Raw genomic sequence first — 16985 nt, 5'->3', positions numbered from 1 at the left:
CCCATCTTGTCAAGCTTTCTCATTTCTCCCGTTTGCGGAGTTCTCCCTCGCCCTCCCGCCTGGAGGTTGAGCTCAGGGCACGTCGTTCGTATTCGCTCCACCGGGGGGGGGTGCACGTGAAGAAGCCTTCCCTTGGAGACTTTCTTGCCGTGAAGAAATGGATTTGCCTCCCTCCACTTGAATTTGTTGTCACGCCAGCCAGCCAGCCAGCCAGCCAGCCAGCCAGCAGCCAGCCAGCCAGCCAGCCAGCCAGCCAGCCAGCCAGCCAGCCAGCCAGCCAGCCAGCCAGCCAGCCAGCCAGCCAGCCAGCCAGCCAGCCAGCCAGCCAACCAAGCCACGTCAGCGACAAAGCGATACGTGCCAGAGCGCTTCGCACAAGGTCAACGCCACTTTTTCCACTGGGGACTTTGCCCACTCACCACATGTCGATCTGCGTGGAGTACTCGGAAGAACCCAGCAGCACGTCGGGCGGCCGATACCACAGCGTCACCACCTCGTTGGAGTACGTTTTGGTGGGCACCGACTTGGCCCTGGCCAAACCTGAAGTGGTCGCAAATGATCGCCGGCAAACTTAGACGCGCCGACCAAAGCTCGCCGCCGGCAAAGAAGCGCCGGCCGGCCCTTACCAAAGTCGGCCAGTTTGAGTTCGCCCCTGTCGTTGATGAGCAGATTTTGGGGCTTCAAGTCACGGTGGAGAACTTTGCGCCGGTGGCAGTACGCTAAGCCTCGCAGGATTTGGAAGAGAAAAATCTAGGCGGATTCAAAGAAGACAAAACAAAAAAACAAAAACCTTTTCGTTGTGAATAAAGTCAAGCATTTTAACACGGGACATGCCACCCACACCCGTCCGTCCACGACAAGTGAAAACACCAGACCGAATCAAAGCGTTTTTTAAATACGGACTGCAACTTCTCGCAACTCGGGACGTCACGATCCGATAATATCCCGATTTTGCGGGGAGGTCGGCCATGTATAAAAAGCTCACGATATTGCCCAAAAAAGAAGCTCGTTGAAAAAAAAAAATACATCCGAATATTCCGTTTTGGTACATAACAGCAGCGCTGACAAAGAATTCGATTGGCGATGAATGTCCTTCTTCAACATACGGAAGCGGCACTCAGAAACTAACCACCAGAGGGTGCCGCGACTGCGCAAATGAAAAACAACTGCGGCTTTCAAAGACATTTTGCTCTTATTCTTACGGCGACGCCATTTTAATCGTGACGCCATCCTTACGTTCAACGCGTTGCAACTTCTTCAAACATCTTTGAACTAAAACACACATTTCAAAGTATTCCTTTGCGCCTTTTCTCATCTTTCCTGCTGTCGAGAAGTAAGACACTATCATATAACGTTATGACTTTAAAGAAAGGAAGCGTCTGCACAAGTTGTCCTGCCAAGAGACCCGGTGTGCTTGCTTCAAGCGCTTTGTCCCCCCCACTTGGAGTTGAGAATGTCACACACATCCCAATCAAACACGCTTCATGCAAAGGACATCGCAGCAAAAGTCTGCTCGCTGCAAGATTGACTGCGACTCGTGAAAAGTGGCAAATGATGCTCACTTAGGAGTGCACCCTAGGGACATTTTGGGGGACAACGTCCAGCTTTCTGTGAAGAAGCACCATGACCGGCGCGCAATTTCACAGACCAAAATTGGCATCCAAGTTAGAGGGAAGACAAAGCACCAAAGAAGCGCAGCAACAGAACTGAACACTCAACAGTCGCGGCGCGGGGGGGCACGCGGCGCGGGGGGGGGCACGCGGCGCGGGGGGGCACGCGGCGCGGGGGGGCACGCGCCGCCCCCTTCTCGCTCTTCCCGTCGGCGATGACATTCGACGGCTTACTTAGCTCTGTCGCTCACCTTGACATTGTGCATGCTGAGGATGTTCCCGCAGTCGTCCATGTACTGCTTGAGGTCTTTGTCCTAAAGCGCAGCGGGAGGGAGAAAACGTGCCGGCACGTCAACCGCAACCACCACAGATGAATCAGCGAGCGTGCGAGCGAGCGAGCGAACGAGCGAGCGCGCGTGCTGACCAGGTACTCGAAAACCAGCGTGAGCGACTTGTCGGTGTGCACGATGTCGTGGAGCGTCACGATGTTGGCGTGCTTCAGCTCCTTCAGTAGCGACACTGCGGCCGGGGACAGACGACAGCGTCCGTTCAAAAGCTCAACGTCACTTCAACGGACAAACAAAGCCACGCAAAGGAAAGCGCACGAGTCGCCACGCGCCGCCGTCGCCTTTTCTTGCAAACAGACGTTTTTGCGACGCTTCATTCCAGCAACAACGCAGTTGGCCGCAACTTGTGCTACGTACGTCTCTGTTGAGAGAAACAAAGACAAAGGGCAAAAAGAACAAAACGAAAAAAGAATTCCAGATTCCCGTTTTGTTGAAAGCGAGCCCAAACGCGAGGAAACGTCAAACAAACGTGTGTCCACAATTGTCAAGGACTCGCGCAAATTTTTGCTTTTCTAGTTCAAACGTTTGACAGCTCGCCTTGAGCAACACTCGGTTATTTCCAAAAAAAAAAAAGAAAAAAGCCACGAGCTGCGATTCTTGTTTGGGTGCAAAGCGAGGCTTGTTGCAGTTGAAAGGAAGAGCCAAGTCGCGCGACGCTGGCCACTTTCCAGCTTTGACGATGTCACACAATGGCGGCGGCGGCGGCGGCGGCAGTCAGAAGCCAAGAAAACGCCTTGCTCCAATGTGTCGACGCCACTAGAAAAGATTTGCTGGCTTTGCTCCAATACCTTCCCGGATGGCCGTGCAGGGCGCCCCCTCCTCGTGCTCCAACCTGATCTCCTTCAGAGCCACCAGGTTGTCCGTCAGCTTGCTCCGCCCCTTAAAGACCGTGGCATACGTGCCCTGGAGAAGAAAAAGGAAAGAAAGAAGAAAAGCTGGGCTGAGTTGTCAACAGGTGGCAAAAGAACGCTGGAGGAAAAAGGCCCCCGCGGCCGCGTTTAGAGGCGGAAAGAAAAGCAAACTAGCGTTAGCGTTGCCCGCCGGGGCAAGTGCAAATGGTTTGCTTTGCCATGTGACCCGTGAGGGCAAAGTGTGGCATGCGCTACCTCTCCCAGTTTGTCCAGTTTGACGTACGTCTCCAGCTTGCCGAAGCCGATCTCCGACTGCGCGAGAGGGCGGGCGGGCGAGAGAGAGAGACAGAGAGAGAGAGAGAGAGAGAGAGAGAGAGAGAGAGAGAAAGAGGGGCACGTGGCCGTCAGCAGCGCGGCGTCCTTTGCGGCAGCGAGCCCGCGGCCAGCGCCGTCAATCTTTGTGACGGCCCGGCAAATTATTCTGAAAGATGTCGTTGCAGATTTTGAAGACAATTTTTGGGAAAAAATTGCCGGCATGTCCAAAATGAGTCTTGTGCGTCTTGGGCGCAGTACCAACTTTGGCCGCAACATGACGAGCAGAACCGAGCACTACCGCAGGAGATGCGGTGCAATTAACAGCAAGAAGAAGAAGTTAGCCTGCGATACGTCAGCATTAAGCTAGCATTAAACTTGCTGAATGTGGTTTGGTCCAACGTTGTGTTTTTTCAACAAACAATTTTTCATTCTCTGCTCGGAATGTGTCAAGGAGCAGTTGTTTATCATGAGTGCAAAATCCACGCTCATTTCTGTCGACGGAGTTTCCCGTTACATGTTAGCGTTAGCGAGTCAAAATGACAGCGCTTGGTTGAATATTTTGCTGTTTCAAATGTGCTTCTTTCTTTTTTTTTTTTGCTTGTTGTGTCACTTTTCAGTCGTCGTTTTCACTTGGCGGTGACACACAGCTTGACACAAGCACTAAGTTGGGGGCGGGGACTTTTCTTTTCTTCAGCCATGTCTTGAGAGTGAGAACGAGAACGGGTGCTAAAAGTGAATTGAAAAGTGTTCAATAAGTGAAATTGTGTTTTCAAGAGGGAGTCAAGCAAAACATATTTTTTATCTTCTATGCAGGTCCACTTGTGATGAATATTGCTTTTGTGGACTATGAGTGAAGCAGCAAAACGCAGGCATTTTTAGTCATCTCCGGGGGCGGCCATTTTGTCACTTCTGTCCACTGAAAATGACATCACAATCGCGGCTCAGCTTCACCCGAGGGGCTGTGATGTCATTTTCATTCGACAGAAGTGACAAAATGGCCGCCCGCTGAGGTGGCGAAAAACGGCTGGATTAACTCGTATTCCACAAACGCAATATCAATGAGGATGCCATGTTTCAACTAGCGGGCTGGCTGGAAACATATTCTTGGGGAAAAAAAAAAAAAAAAGCGTTTGCCCTGTTTGTTCAAAGCACGTGCGAGGGGTAGGACTTCATTTTGAAAACGCCATCTTGTCTCCACGGTGGCTTTGAAAGCCGCCAGCAATAAATGGCAGCCGACCGCGTCTTTCGGTGTGTTCAACAAACGGCGGCGGCGCGTCTCATCTCACCAGCGATGCCCTGCGCGAGCGTCGGCTGAGCGGCCGATGGAAGGGCGGGCTGCTCGGCCGCAACTTCTCCAAATAGCCGTCGGGGATGCGGACGTCGGCCGGCAGCGACAGACGCTTGTTCGGGTCCTGCCAAAGGGAGACGGCGGCGTGAGCGGCAGACAAAACGGAACAAACAAAAGAGAAAGCGAGACCAACGGAGCTTTGACCAGTTTCGGGGAAACAGGGCAAAGCACAAAAGCTTTCTTGTCTTTCCCCGGCCGTTTGTTCCATAACGGAGCCTCCTGCCTCTTTGCCGGATCGCTTGTCGATCCGACCTCTCGGGAGCAGCTTTCTGTCCAGTTCCAAGCGCTGGCCCAACAAAAGCGCCAAAGCTTCGACGCGGTCCGGTGGGACGAACGAACCATTTGCTCGCTTGACTTTCCGCAGCTCCAACTGACAAACGTTGAAGAGTTACTGCTTGCTCCATTTGTCAGCTTTGTGTTGCCAACCCAAATTTGTCTTCAGACAATGCGCCGCACGATGGGGGGAAAAAAAAAAAAAAAAATCAACGATGGGAAGGAAAGAACCCGCCGAGAGGGACGCCGACTTTTTGCGTGGCTCGCTCCCGTCCAACGTGGACGGACGGCTTTTGACGAAGCATTTGTCACGAGCACACAGCTCGCTTTTTGTGGCGACCGATACTTGCAAAAGGTTCCATTCACACAAATGACCTGCGTTCATCTTCATAATTGGTGCTAATCATTGACGTGGGCATTGAACACTTTCAAGAGTTCTCACAATAAGAAACAAAGCGATCAGCATTTCTATTCATCTCTGCCTGTGTTTCCGTTTTCAAATGATCACTTCCGCAGCATTACGAGGAAATCACCATGTCCCATCACAGGTGAGCTTTTTTTGGGGGGGGAAGCAAGCTGGCGGGCTGCTCGCGCACACACACCATTAGGAGCCAATCAGAAGATGTCTTGGCAGGCCAACAAACATGATCAAGTCACCGGAGAAAAGAATCTTGCCGGACTTGGCAACGACGTCTTTAGCGAAAGCATTTGCGGCCATTGGACGGACGTCGCCGTGGCGATGATGGGGAAGCGGCGCCTGCGTCTGATTACCTGCGATGATGTAACCGCCAGAGCAGCAGCAGCACAATCTGCCACCAATGAGTGTGCGTGAAGGAAAAGGGGGGGGGGCGGGGGACAGGAAAACAGATGATTTGCGCAATGCCAACCAACATTTTGGGGGGGGGAGAAAAAGAGCTCAGTCTTGAAGAAAAAACAAGTCCACATCATCAAAGAGAATGTCAAGAAAGAATCTGCTTTCCTGAAATGTCATGATTGAACGTGTGCCTTTAAGAGGCGCGGCCTAGCGGGAGACAAGAGGAGCTGCAGTCGGGTTGGCGGCTTTTAGTGATTATTATGTGGGCACGCAAGGCCACCAAACACAGCAAATAAAAGACAAGAAATAGCAACAGCAACAGCTTCCCCCAAATAACAAAAGGTCCGCGTGTGAGCGTCCGGGCCTGAGCGGTGGCTTACGGCAGCCGCTTGCGAGTCTTCTCATACGGACCGTTTTGCAACAAACAGCCATCCCCAAAAGTGTGTCGTTGCCAATAGATGCCACAAGATGGCAGCAACGTGACGGACTGACTCCAACGCAAAAACAGAACACAGGCGTTGTCAGCTGACCTGTGGCGAGACGCGGCGCTCGCCTCCGTTCCTCAGACGCACGCCCGAGGGCGAGCGCACCTCGTCCGAGGACGCTCGGTCGCTCTCCCCGTCCGAGCCCATCTTCGGGTTCTCGTGGACGATGTCTGCAAGGAAGCGAATGCGACGTTTGGATTGAAGCACAGATTGCCGTTGTTTGAAGGTAACATTGATGCTCGTTTCCCTTAGCCTGTCTAGCGCCATGTTAGCATTAAGCTAGCAGACTTACCCCACAGCAACTATAGCAACCCTGTCTAAATGTTCCCGTGTTTAAATACACGGCACTTAAACCTCTTGTTCAATTGTTGTTGTTTTTTTTATGTGACAGTTCCACAGTCAACTTGAACCGAAAGTGACAATCCACTCGAAGGGCGCGCGCACGCACGCGCGCACGCACGCACGGCCCAGCGAGCGAGAGTCACTTTCCTTTGCTTTCCCTCCCCTCCAAAGCTAAAAGGCGGTCTCCGCGCGCGCCGCCTCTTTCGGCCTGTCCCTGGCGAGACGGTTCTTCGGCGGGCGGGAGCGCTTCCTCCCCGCCGACGGGCGCTGCAGCAAAGCCACGGGCGGCGTCTCCTTCTCACCGAGGCGGGCGGCGTTGCGAGGAGGCCCGGCCCCGAGCGGCGGCTTCTTCAAGGTGCCGGCGTACTGGTGCAGGAAGGCGCGGACGCCGCGGGCCGCCGGCGGGCCGCCGTTCCCGGCCGCGGGCTCGGCTGGGGGGGGGGACACAAAGAGAAAAAACGCAGCAGCTCAACAGCGCCGTCGCTCGGCAACGCTCGGGGCTCTTGTGTCAAGCGCATCGAGTTGCCTCGTCAACGACGACAAAAGACGACCTGCCTCGCCCGTATAATATCGTGCCTTGTCAAAAATGTTGACAGCAATGACATCAAGGATTTTTTGCTTCGGTTCATTGGACAGTGTGCTTTTGCTTCTCGGCCACTCGGGGGCAGTCCGAGGCCGACGCGACGACAACCGCAAAGAAGCGTTTGGCGACCGGGCCGCGAAGCCGCAGCGCCGTTTGGCATTTTTCGCACACACGGATCAAGGACGTCCGCCGCAGTTTGCGTTGAAGAGCGCCGATGCTTTCCGTTAGCCCGTCTGTGGCGGTTCGCATCGTTCGCTCGCTCGACGGACTCTTGTAGGCAACACTTGAAATATTTGCAATTCTCTTGCTTTTATGTTGAGATCAAAGTAAAGTAAAGTAAAGTGCAACCGCAGGCAACAAAGGCGAGCACATCCCTGAGGGAAAATGTCAAGCCGGGCTGCACGTTGAGCTTCTTGCACACTCTGATGTATACGGGCGATTGATGTCCCGTGAAAAGATCCACCGAGGACTTGTGTCCTGAACCCTTTTGTGAACGTGATGCGATCGGCGGCAGGAATGAGGCACGAGCGCCCATTTAGCATCGGAATCACTCGGATGGAAAACTAGCGGACGCGTCACATGGCTTTCTTTTCAAAACTCGGCTGCCACTAATGAACAAATGTCACCTTCAATCCAATCCGGCCTCTGGCGCCGAGCAAACCCCAAATCAACCCCCCGCCCCCCCCCCCCCCCCCGCATGAATCTCGCCATGTCTCCGCACGTTTGCCGACTTCAATCGGTCTCAATGAAGCCCACAACGCTTGGGCCTGCTTCCGTTTTGCATGATTGAGAGCAAGACAATTTTGACACGCTCGCAGCGCCTCAAGTCTATCAGAAGACGTGCAGCCGAATTAGGACCAAGAGGCAGAGAAGGTCCCCTGCCAAGCTGCACTTCCCACAGAGGAGAGAGAATAGAGAACGCAGAGTTTTGTGCTGCGCTCCCTTTCTAGGTGTTGCCGCTCAAGCTTTATTCTGAATATTATAATACGATTATGAATGATAATGGGGGGGGTCGGAAAAGAATGGTTGCAAGTCGCTGTGGAGACGTCCAAATTCCTGCCAAGGCGGAGAGCATCGTGGCAGCAAGGCACTCGGCGAAGATTTGCTCCCGTTTTGGTTTCGCCGACTCGGAGGCCTCGGCCGGCCCGCCGCATTGAACGGACGGACGGGGGGACGGACGGACGACATCCGTGATGCTGAAAAGGGCAAATTTGGGCTTGTCGGACGTCTCCAAATGGTTGACTAAACTGTCAGCTCATCTCGGGGCAAAGGTTCCAGACTCAGCCGCAATGCCCGAACATCGCGGTACTAAACTGAAGACGCCAGGCTACTCGAAATTCGGACTTGCAGAAAGAAGCATTGAAATGCTTGAGCCAGCACAGCAGCGCCCGCGTGTGTGCCTGAAACGTTCCCGAGGCAGTGACAAAAACACCCCGATTTGAACGACGCGCAAATGAACGACGCGCATGCAACGCTTGGCTCGTGCCTACGTCATCAAAAGCGGCGGGCAGTCGCGTTGGGGCTCGGCGTCGGAGACGCCCAAGTGGCACATTCGGCTTCGGCGGCGATCCAAATCCATTCCGCTAAACGGCATTTCAAAGACGCAAAACGGTCCCGACTTGGACTTTTGGCTCGGTGAAGGTGGCGAGGGGGCTCGCTCGGCCCCTTCCGCGACGCCGTGCCACCGACGCATCGGTCGTGCCGCCGTCCCCGGCCGGGTCCCGACAACAACAACTCACCGGCGGCGTCCCGGAGCCCGACGTCCTCGCCGCTCATCCGCCGGGCCAGCTCCGAGAGCGACTCGTCCACGGTGCGGCTGCCTCGCAACGTCTGCGAGAGCCGCCGCCTGAAGCGCTTCATCTTCTCCATGGAGCTCTCGGGAATGGGGAGGCCTGCGCCTGCGCCTGCGCCTGCGCCTGCGCCGCCGCAAAACACAAAGTACGCCTGTCACGTAAGGCGCCTTCGCATGTGTTTCCCTGACTAAACGGCCGCCCTCCCTATTCGCTATATAGCAGGGCCCGACCCATAGGGATTTTCTTTTTTTTTTTTCAGGCCGATGACGATTTTGGGCGGAAAAAAAAAATACCGATAACCGATTACTCGGCCGGCCGATTAAGTTAAAAAATGACAATGCCTAAAATAAAATTGACTACTGTGTGAAAAGACGCAGTCTTCTATTGGGGGGCCGAAATGATTCCCAACTAAGGCCGCGTAATGTAAAGAGCGCAGACAGCCGTTTGTTCTTTTTTTTTGCTGTTTGCACCAGGAGCGAGAAGGAGATGAAAAAGCACGTTGGCCAGCGACTCGCCGACAACGGCGAGCGGCACGGCGCCGTCACGCTAATTAGGAGTGGGCTGCTTGGGGCGGGCGCATTGCTACACATTCCTCCTGCTGAGAAAACATGACGAGTCAGTGGGAGATTCTTTTTTTGGGGGGAGGTGCGGGGGGACTTGCTGCTGGATGGCACCAAGTCTACCACATCTTGCGCTCCACTTGAAAGGAAGAGCAAAGTGGCGAGATCCCCAATTGGACACGACACGACGACCGCGTCGCAGCCGACCGAGCTCGACTGAGCCGCCCGCGGCTTCCGTTCCTACGGTAACCTGACCGGAACATTCTCCTCCCTCTTTTGGGGACGTGCTCTTAAGACACAAAGCGAGTGACTTGTTGCTTTGTTCCCCGAAGGCCAGTCGCAGACACGCGGCGGGCCTGGTCTCGCTTCCGGCCTCGTCGACTGGCGTTTGCGTGTTGCGCAAACGGAGGCCGAACAAAGTGACACATGAGCGCGATGGGCCATCCGTCCGTCAAGAAGACAGAGACCGTCAAACCATTTGATTTGGAAGAACTAAAGTGCACGGAACTTTGCACGGGCAGCATCCCGAGCCAAGGCAAAACAACCGCCGCGCCGCCTCAATTTGGGACTTGGGGTCTTTCTGTGAGCGAGCGCGCCAATCAATTCAAGTCCAACTTTGGCTCGCAACACAAAGCAAAAACCGTTCCAAATCCAATCGAATGAAGCGGCGCCAGTTGCGAACTTGAACAACTTGCACGTCGGGCCAGCGACTCCTGGCTCCAAACATTGACGGAGCGGATCCTCGGATCCTTTTCGCACAAGCGCCGTTGCCGCGGTGGCCCCCAAATCTCTTTGCGGAAGTCTACATTTTGCGACGTCGGAAACTGAACGCCTTCGGATGTCGACTGCCGATAGGAGTGTCACGAAAGCGCCAACGAGGTGAGCCAAAAATAATGGCAAATCTCATTTGGCCGGCCGTCAAATCCGCGACTCGCAGGGGAATGCCGTACGCCCCCCTGCCCCCATTTGATCGAGGACCACGTCCGCGAATGGCGCAAAGCAAAAGATTGCCGGGAAAAGGCGACGTTAGTCCCGCAGCTGTTTGTGACGCTCGCGCGGATGCCAGGCCAGAAATGCGCTTGTGAGCTTGCGTACGGCTCAATGGGAGCAGCTGATGGGGCTGGGGGGGGGCCCGCCGGAGGGGCCCCGCCCGTCCAGACGCTCCCAAATCCACCGGGAGAATTGGCGAGCGCAAGCGGGCAAACTCGTCAAGCATTTGTCTGTTGGGACGGGGGTGGGGGCCAGTTTGTCTCGGTGGCTATGAATAGCGCGCGGCGGTGCCTGTGACGCGGCAGCTGCCGGCTGCACAGCGCCGACCGACCGACCGACCGGCCGACCGGCCGACCGACCGACCGGCCGACCGACCGACCGACCGACCGGCCGGCCGACCGGCCGACCGACCGACCGACCGACCGACCGACCGACCGACCGACCGACCGACCGACCGACCGCGCGCGTTCACCTTCACACGCCGCAAAGTCAGCAAATGCACCCCTCGCGCCTTGGATGCTACTCGCGCAGAAAAACAACAAAAAACAGCAGCCCCCGCTTTGTGGATGGGGGCATCTGTCAGATTTGTAAAAATCGTAAACGCACCCAAGCTTCATTTGAAGAAAATGGCAAATGGAGCCGAAATGGCAATATCTGTCAGAAAATCGCAACGCAATTTGTCCCCTGAAATCGTTCGGTCCTAGCGTCCAGTCGGTTGGCAGTTGACTGGCCAATGGATGTGCTCGTTTCCGGACGACTTGTTGAATAAGGCCATGGGAAGTGCAAAGGCCTTTGCGTCTATTTTGTCTATTACAATATGGTGCTAAGCCAATATGAAAATTGACACCATATCAAATCTGTTTAAGATCCCAAATTGTTTTCCCTTTGTGCAGTTCCAGCAGCCCCTCTGGTGGTTACTTTATTAGTGCACGTTCATTTGATGCATGACTGGCCAAGCCTATTTCCAGAGCTGGGCAGTCCGTCCCTGGGCCGGACCGGTCGGACCCTCCGACAACTGCCGCATTGATTCACGCGACCGACGCATTGTGCTGTTGGCGACAAAAACAGAATATTGCCATTTTTATTTTATTTGATTTTTTTTATATCGTGAGCTCTTATACAGTATCGGGAGCTTTTTGTACATCGCCGACCTCTCCGCAATATCCTGATGATTATCGTATCGTGAAGTTCATATCGTGATATCGTATGGTGACATTTGGATATCGTGACATCCCTAGTTAGGATACATTCGAACCAACGGCGTTAGGCTATTTTGAAATTGCTAACATGGATAAGTTAGCTGCGGAAGTCAACGTCAGCCGCTGCCTTCTGCTCTTGTGCTATACGTCGCACTTTGTCTTCTTTCCAAAGAGTGAAACGATGCCGAAAGGTGGACATTCTTCTTTTTAGAGACTCTGCTCCTGTCTGGCCACCATCGCCTCTCAAGTTATTTCTACACCAAGTGCTGAGTGCAATTTCAGTAACATTAGTCCATGTGGGGGGGTGGGGGGGGAAGAATAGAGCATTTTAAGTTCATCCAGGCACGTCAAATATCCCAAAGGTTTGGTGCGTGTTGTGCATTCTCCAATTGGAAGGCGTGAACGTGTGTTTTGAGCGGCGGGCGGTTCCAAGAAAAACGTTGTCCGTCTGATGCCACGCCGGGCCACAATCCGATCCGCGGCCAGACTCGTAATCGGTGGCGCGCGTGGCCACAGCTGTTTGGCAGCGGCTCGGGTTACGCGGCCGGCGATGTCCCCCGAGGCCATCGCCGCGGCAACGACCCCGCGGCCACGCCGCGCGCGCCCTCAAACAGGTCGCTGGCCTCCTGCAGAGCGAAGCCACAGACGGCGCCTTGCACTCCGGCGCAAAAGCAAAGGCAAAGGGAAACGCCACACATTTTACACACAACAGCACTATCTATTGATCAGCATGATTTGAGTCCGTTTTGAGCGGCACTAATAGCCCCCAAGATTAGTCGACTCATCGCGATCGTCGCCAATTACTTGAACAGTCGACGCATGGTTTATTGACATGATCGCAACATTATTTGCGTGATGGCATCGGATATTATTTGTCCGTTATCGGCACGCGTGAGCTGTGCGCCCATCCGGAGTTGGCCACGCACATTTGGGGGTACGGGACATTTTCATAATGGGATGCGTTTGTATCCCGCCTTCCACAGCTTGTCGGTTCATCGTGACTTTGTGATGTCGCTGGCGGTTTTGGCCGGATGAAAGATGACCACGCGACGGGCCCTCGTTGGCGGTTTTTCCGAATCCACGACGGGGACAAAACTCAAAGATGGAAATAGTCGAGCCGCCGCGTGGAAATGTTTTCCTGGCAATCGTGGCCCAACTGTTGCCGGCGTCGCGTGCTCCTGCGCGGCCTCGCCTCAAACGGCCGAGGCGGCTTCAAAGCAGCTAATGCAGCCTCCGCGTGAGGACCGGAGCAACGTGCAAACACGACATTATTGTGCTGAAGTCGATTTTTCAGCCGTCGCGACTTCACGTGAGCATTTATTCTTTTCTCTGACACTCGCACATTTTTCCACATGTATTTTTTACTTTCACATATGTGAAGGAGTTCTTACTTTTACCGGAGACTTTTTCTTTTTTTTTTTTTAAACACAAGACTCTACACTTCTACTCAAGCACAGAGCGAGTGAGTACTTTTGCTGCCTCTTGTACTGCATGACGATGTTTATGTTCAACTGTTTGCTTTGTGTTCCAGGTACTTTGTGAGGAGGCTTCTTCCTAATGCGGCGCAACGGAAGTTTGGGTAGAAAGCAATACAAGGCGGCAGATGCCAAGAGAAGCGTAGCCAGACATCGGAGGCATCCTATCCTGTTTTTTGAGGGCGCTACATACAGCAACGACGGACGCATGCCATGACGGATCAACAGCTGTCCAAAAACGACCGAAAGAAAGAATTCGAGTTGGACCGACCGGTTTCACGAACCTCATCACTAAAGAGGAGTTCCGTTTTATTCTATAACTTGTGGTATTGTCAAGAAACAGTCTCGCACGTCTTTTCACTCACTTGATTTTGTCGCTCGCACGCAAAGGTCACCAACGTGTACATCCGCTAAACTTGAGTTCTTCTGCGTCTCTTACTTCTTCGTTTCGCATCTACTGCATGTCGTAGGCCCTTCCAAATGTGAACTGAAGCGCCTTGTGTTTCGGGCTACGTTTAAGTGAACGAACTACATGGCAGGTGGATGTTGAAATGTCAATAACGACAACCTGTTACTGTAAATCGGTTATATTGGCGCGAACGCTGGACCGTGTTCAAGAAAAGTTGCTGTTTCAGAACAATGTTTAATGAAATCAAACCAATTTTCATCACAAACGGCAAGACATCGCCGTTATCAAGTGTCGGTAAACGAGCACTCCAAGACAAGTAGTTGTACTTGTACTTGTAGTTTAACAAAGTATCCCAACAAAAAAATATATACAGTACCAGTATATATCTTCGTCTATGCCAGCGACGTATCGTGACAAGCAAAACAATGAAATGCTCTTTCCAATAGTTTGGTGCCTTGACTGTTGTTGTCTTTTTTTTTTTTCTAATGTGAAATATGTGCCTCGGTTTGATAAATATTGGCAAAGTGAAAGCGAGAATCGGTTGTAGCGGAGTTCGAGTTGAAGCAGCTCGCAGCCAGCCGGACGCCCCGGGGCGTTCGTTCGTTTGTTTTCAACGCGGCCATTGACCGGTGAAAAGAGACAAAACGGCGCTTTTATAGCCACAAATCCACGTTGGCCCAAACACATTTTGCGCATGCTTGCGAGTCGCTAACGGCGGGTGGACTGTTTGGTTCTGGCCAGCCGAGAAAGACTCACCAGAAACGAAGAGCGTTGCTCCGAGCGGAGTCCGCGACCTCGGAGCTTCTTCTCGGGCCGGCCGGCCGAACGCCGCCGCCGCCGCCGGCGCCGTCGTCGTTGGCCGCTGGCAAGCAGCAACTTCTTCGTCGTCTTCTTTTTGCTGCTTCTTCGCCAAAGCTTGTTCACATTGGCCAAATGATGGCGCCCGGTAACATGGTGCTCGGGCTTTTACAAAAACGCTTGTGTGACGCGCTTCAGCCGTGTTTTTTTTTTTTTTCTCCCGAGCGTGGACCATCATAGTAGAGTGACACACGAACCGGATCCCAGCGACGATTACGATGAGCAGATTGGCAGCCTCGAGCCGAGCCGAGCCGAGCCGAGCCGAGCCGAGCCGAGCCGAGCCGAGCCGAGCCGAGCCGAGCCGAGCCGAGCCGAGCCGAGCCGAGCCGAGCCGAGCCGAGCCGAGCCGAGCCCTCTTGCTGGCTAAGATGGCTTTTCAGGGAGAAGCAGCGCCCCGTGGAGACCAGTTGAGGAACAAACAGGAAGCGGAGCGACGGCGAAGTCGTGTTGACGAAAGTGACGTAGTTATACACAGACAAAAGTATTGAGACGTCACCCCGAATCAAACCTCTCTACCTCTCTCTCTCTCTCTTCCCCAGCTCTATCTTTCATGTTCACTTCCTGTAGGTGTACTGTTCCGAAATCTCCGAATATTTGTGTCCACATTCGACTGTAGAAAAAGGGGGGGGGAGAGAGAAATTTGGCAATTCAAAGACCGCACAAATAGTTTATCTTTGAAATGAAAAGGATAGAGGTTAATTTTAAGAATCAGAGCACTTTAGTTTCATCTTTTGCAGTGTTGGATTTATTTGGACCGCTTCTCCGTCCCTCTGTCCTTTCTTCTCTTCTTTTTTTTTTTTTTAAATTGCAGGCAGCGGGCGCTCTTCCCTCCAGCTGTGAGCCATCCCTCCCATGCTCGCCCCTCTTTCTCTAACTCAGGTTATCTCTCTCTCTCTCTCTCTCTCTCTCTCTCTCTCTCTCTCTCTCGGTCTCTCGCACATGCTCAGCGCCACTCAGTGCTCTCCCACCAGTGTGAAATTTAGATGAAGAGGTAAACATGTCGTGGACCTGCGGGACCTTCCTGGCGCTCCTCACGGTGCTCGTCGCAGTCTCCTGTAAGTCGCACGCGTGTTATTTCTTGGGATGAATGCACACTTTGAATGAAAGTCTGCTTGCTAGCGATGTCTGGGGCCCGCCCAAAAGGGACTTTTTGAGGCTGATTCCAATTTGAATATTTGGCAGAGGAAAATTCCGATAAGCGATTAATTGGTCAACATATGTAATAAATACAATAACTTCTTTTTTGGTCCCTCAATGCTTCCGACAATCAAGTCGTGAATTACAGGCAGACTCTTTTACAACACTTTATTCTTTCGTATTTTTGGGGGTTTGCAACGGAGAGAATGACTGGCCGATTCTTTGCCTTGCGTGTGTGGGGCGGCGGCGGCGGGGGCAATGTTATCTTTGTCGTATGAGAAAAAAAAAAGCCAATGACGGGAAAAAAATTCAGCCAATGAAATCAGTTTGCCGATTAATCGGTCGGGCCCGAGTGGTGAGTACAAATACTTTGTTCCTGAGTGGTTAAGTTCAAGGAGTTGAATCACTATTTCTTTTTTTCTTTTACGCAAATATGTGTACGTCTACTTAAGTGGTGAGTGCAGTCCTTTCCGATGTCTGGATACTCGTTTGAGTCTTTTTCTTTTTTTGTGGCGCAGTGTGTCCAGAGGCCGAGTGTGCCGCTGTGCCCAGCGGCGGTTCACAAGGTGAGCACATCAGACATCGAGGTCGGCCACCGTACAGCACTGCCTTGACTTGTAATTACAAATACTTGCACGTATTCGTTCCACGAGCAAGCTCACACCAAAAACACAGAAACAACCTCGGCCAAATAGCATCAAACGCGACAAAGGAAATGTGTGAAAGTGCAATGTGAGCGGTGGCCTACAGCGGCTCCTTGCGCGTGTCCTCGCTTTGGATTTGAGCGATTTGTCGTATTGTTCATTCGACTGAGACTCTCCTTGCCCGCGTGCCAGGGCATCACAGCGCCTTCTCCGTTTTGCTTGCTGCACAAAGCAAAAATAATCACCCGAGTGACGGCCGGTGACTCGAGCAACTCGGAATTGAGGCCACTCACAAGTCAAGGCGGCGCTGCGTTTGTTTTTGTCTGTTTCCACGCACGTGCCGCCGCGCGGCAGGGCCAGCGAGGAGGATCTTCATGAAAGAGGCCGACGCCTCCAACTTCTTCCGACGACGCAGCAGGAGAGCCGTCAAATCGCCTGATGAGCTCAACGGTCAGTTGTTGGATATTCGCAATTTGCACATTCACACATTATTTGGGGGGGAACCTATCCTAGTTAGTCTCGAACAACGCCGTCTATAAACAGATTTTAGTGCTGCGGGCAATGCGTCGTCTAACATAAGATTCGTGTAGTGCTTCACCCCCAAAATTTTGAATTGTGGATCGATGCCAAAGCATGGCGGCAAAACACTAGTTTTGTCCAAATGAAGCTCCGCAACTTATTTTAACAGAGTTCCTTGGCACCAAGATGCCACAAGATGGCAGCAAAAACACTAGTTTTGTACAAACGATACATCTTTAGTTATTCATTTTATTTTTCCAATACTGCAATTACAATAACATTATTTTTGATATGATCATTTTTAAAAACCTGCAAAATGACCTTTTCTCCTTCTGTCTTCATGCTAGCCCGCAGTCCCCCCCGCGCCCCATGGAGACCCCTTTTAGAGATGCACAAGCATTATCATTCATTTTAGACACTGAAATGATGTGCC

General features: G+C 52.9%; 2 protein-coding genes across 15 annotated transcripts in view; one reads left to right on the top strand and one right to left on the bottom strand.

The window, feature by feature from the left end:
* The window catches only part of LOC147149408 (cyclin-dependent kinase 17-like), a 24256-nt gene that overhangs the window by 5230 nt on the left and 2041 nt on the right, over positions 1 to 16985 (bottom strand). For 2 of the 11 annotated variants that reach the window (XM_086027519.1, XM_086027514.1), the window contains exons 2-12: positions 14151 to 14862; positions 8708 to 8884; positions 6688 to 6816; positions 6089 to 6213; positions 4410 to 4535; positions 3064 to 3120; positions 2746 to 2860; positions 2035 to 2129; positions 1862 to 1924; positions 627 to 750; positions 420 to 540 (exon numbers count right to left, since the gene is read on the bottom strand). In XM_086027519.1, coding sequence (XP_085883645.1) covers positions 420 to 540; positions 627 to 750; positions 1862 to 1924; positions 2035 to 2129; positions 2746 to 2860; positions 3064 to 3120; positions 4410 to 4535; positions 6089 to 6213; positions 6688 to 6816; positions 8708 to 8884; positions 14151 to 14430 — 1412 coding nt within the window. In that variant the 5' untranslated portion in view covers positions 14431 to 14862. Of the gene's footprint in view, positions 1 to 6; positions 177 to 419; positions 541 to 626; positions 751 to 1861; positions 1925 to 2034; positions 2130 to 2745; positions 2861 to 3063; positions 3121 to 4409; positions 4536 to 6088; positions 6214 to 6687; positions 6817 to 8707; positions 8885 to 14150; positions 16884 to 16985 lie in introns of those variants that run through there. The other 9 variants (XM_086027523.1, XM_086027515.1, XM_086027522.1 and 6 more) reach the window with 9 other exon arrangements.
* The window catches only part of ucmab (upper zone of growth plate and cartilage matrix associated b), a 14619-nt gene continuing 3717 nt past the window's right edge, over positions 6084 to 16985 (top strand). The window contains exons 1-5 of one of the 4 annotated variants that reach the window (XM_086027530.1): positions 6084 to 6269; positions 13042 to 13286; positions 15200 to 15307; positions 15908 to 15955; positions 16388 to 16483. In XM_086027530.1, coding sequence (XP_085883656.1) covers positions 15250 to 15307; positions 15908 to 15955; positions 16388 to 16483 — 202 coding nt within the window. In that variant the 5' untranslated portion in view covers positions 6084 to 6269; positions 13042 to 13286; positions 15200 to 15249. Of the gene's footprint in view, positions 6270 to 13041; positions 15308 to 15907; positions 15956 to 16387; positions 16484 to 16985 lie in introns of those variants that run through there. The other 3 variants (XM_086027529.1, XM_086027532.1, XM_086027531.1) reach the window with 3 other exon arrangements.

Source organism: Filicampus tigris, chromosome 4, assembly GCF_054856515.1.
Source record: "Filicampus tigris isolate MCC_2025a chromosome 4, RoL_Ftig_1.0, whole genome shotgun sequence".
Lineage (NCBI taxonomy): Eukaryota > Metazoa > Chordata > Actinopteri > Syngnathiformes > Syngnathidae > Filicampus > Filicampus tigris.
This window is presented reverse-complemented; position numbering and strand designations above follow the sequence as displayed.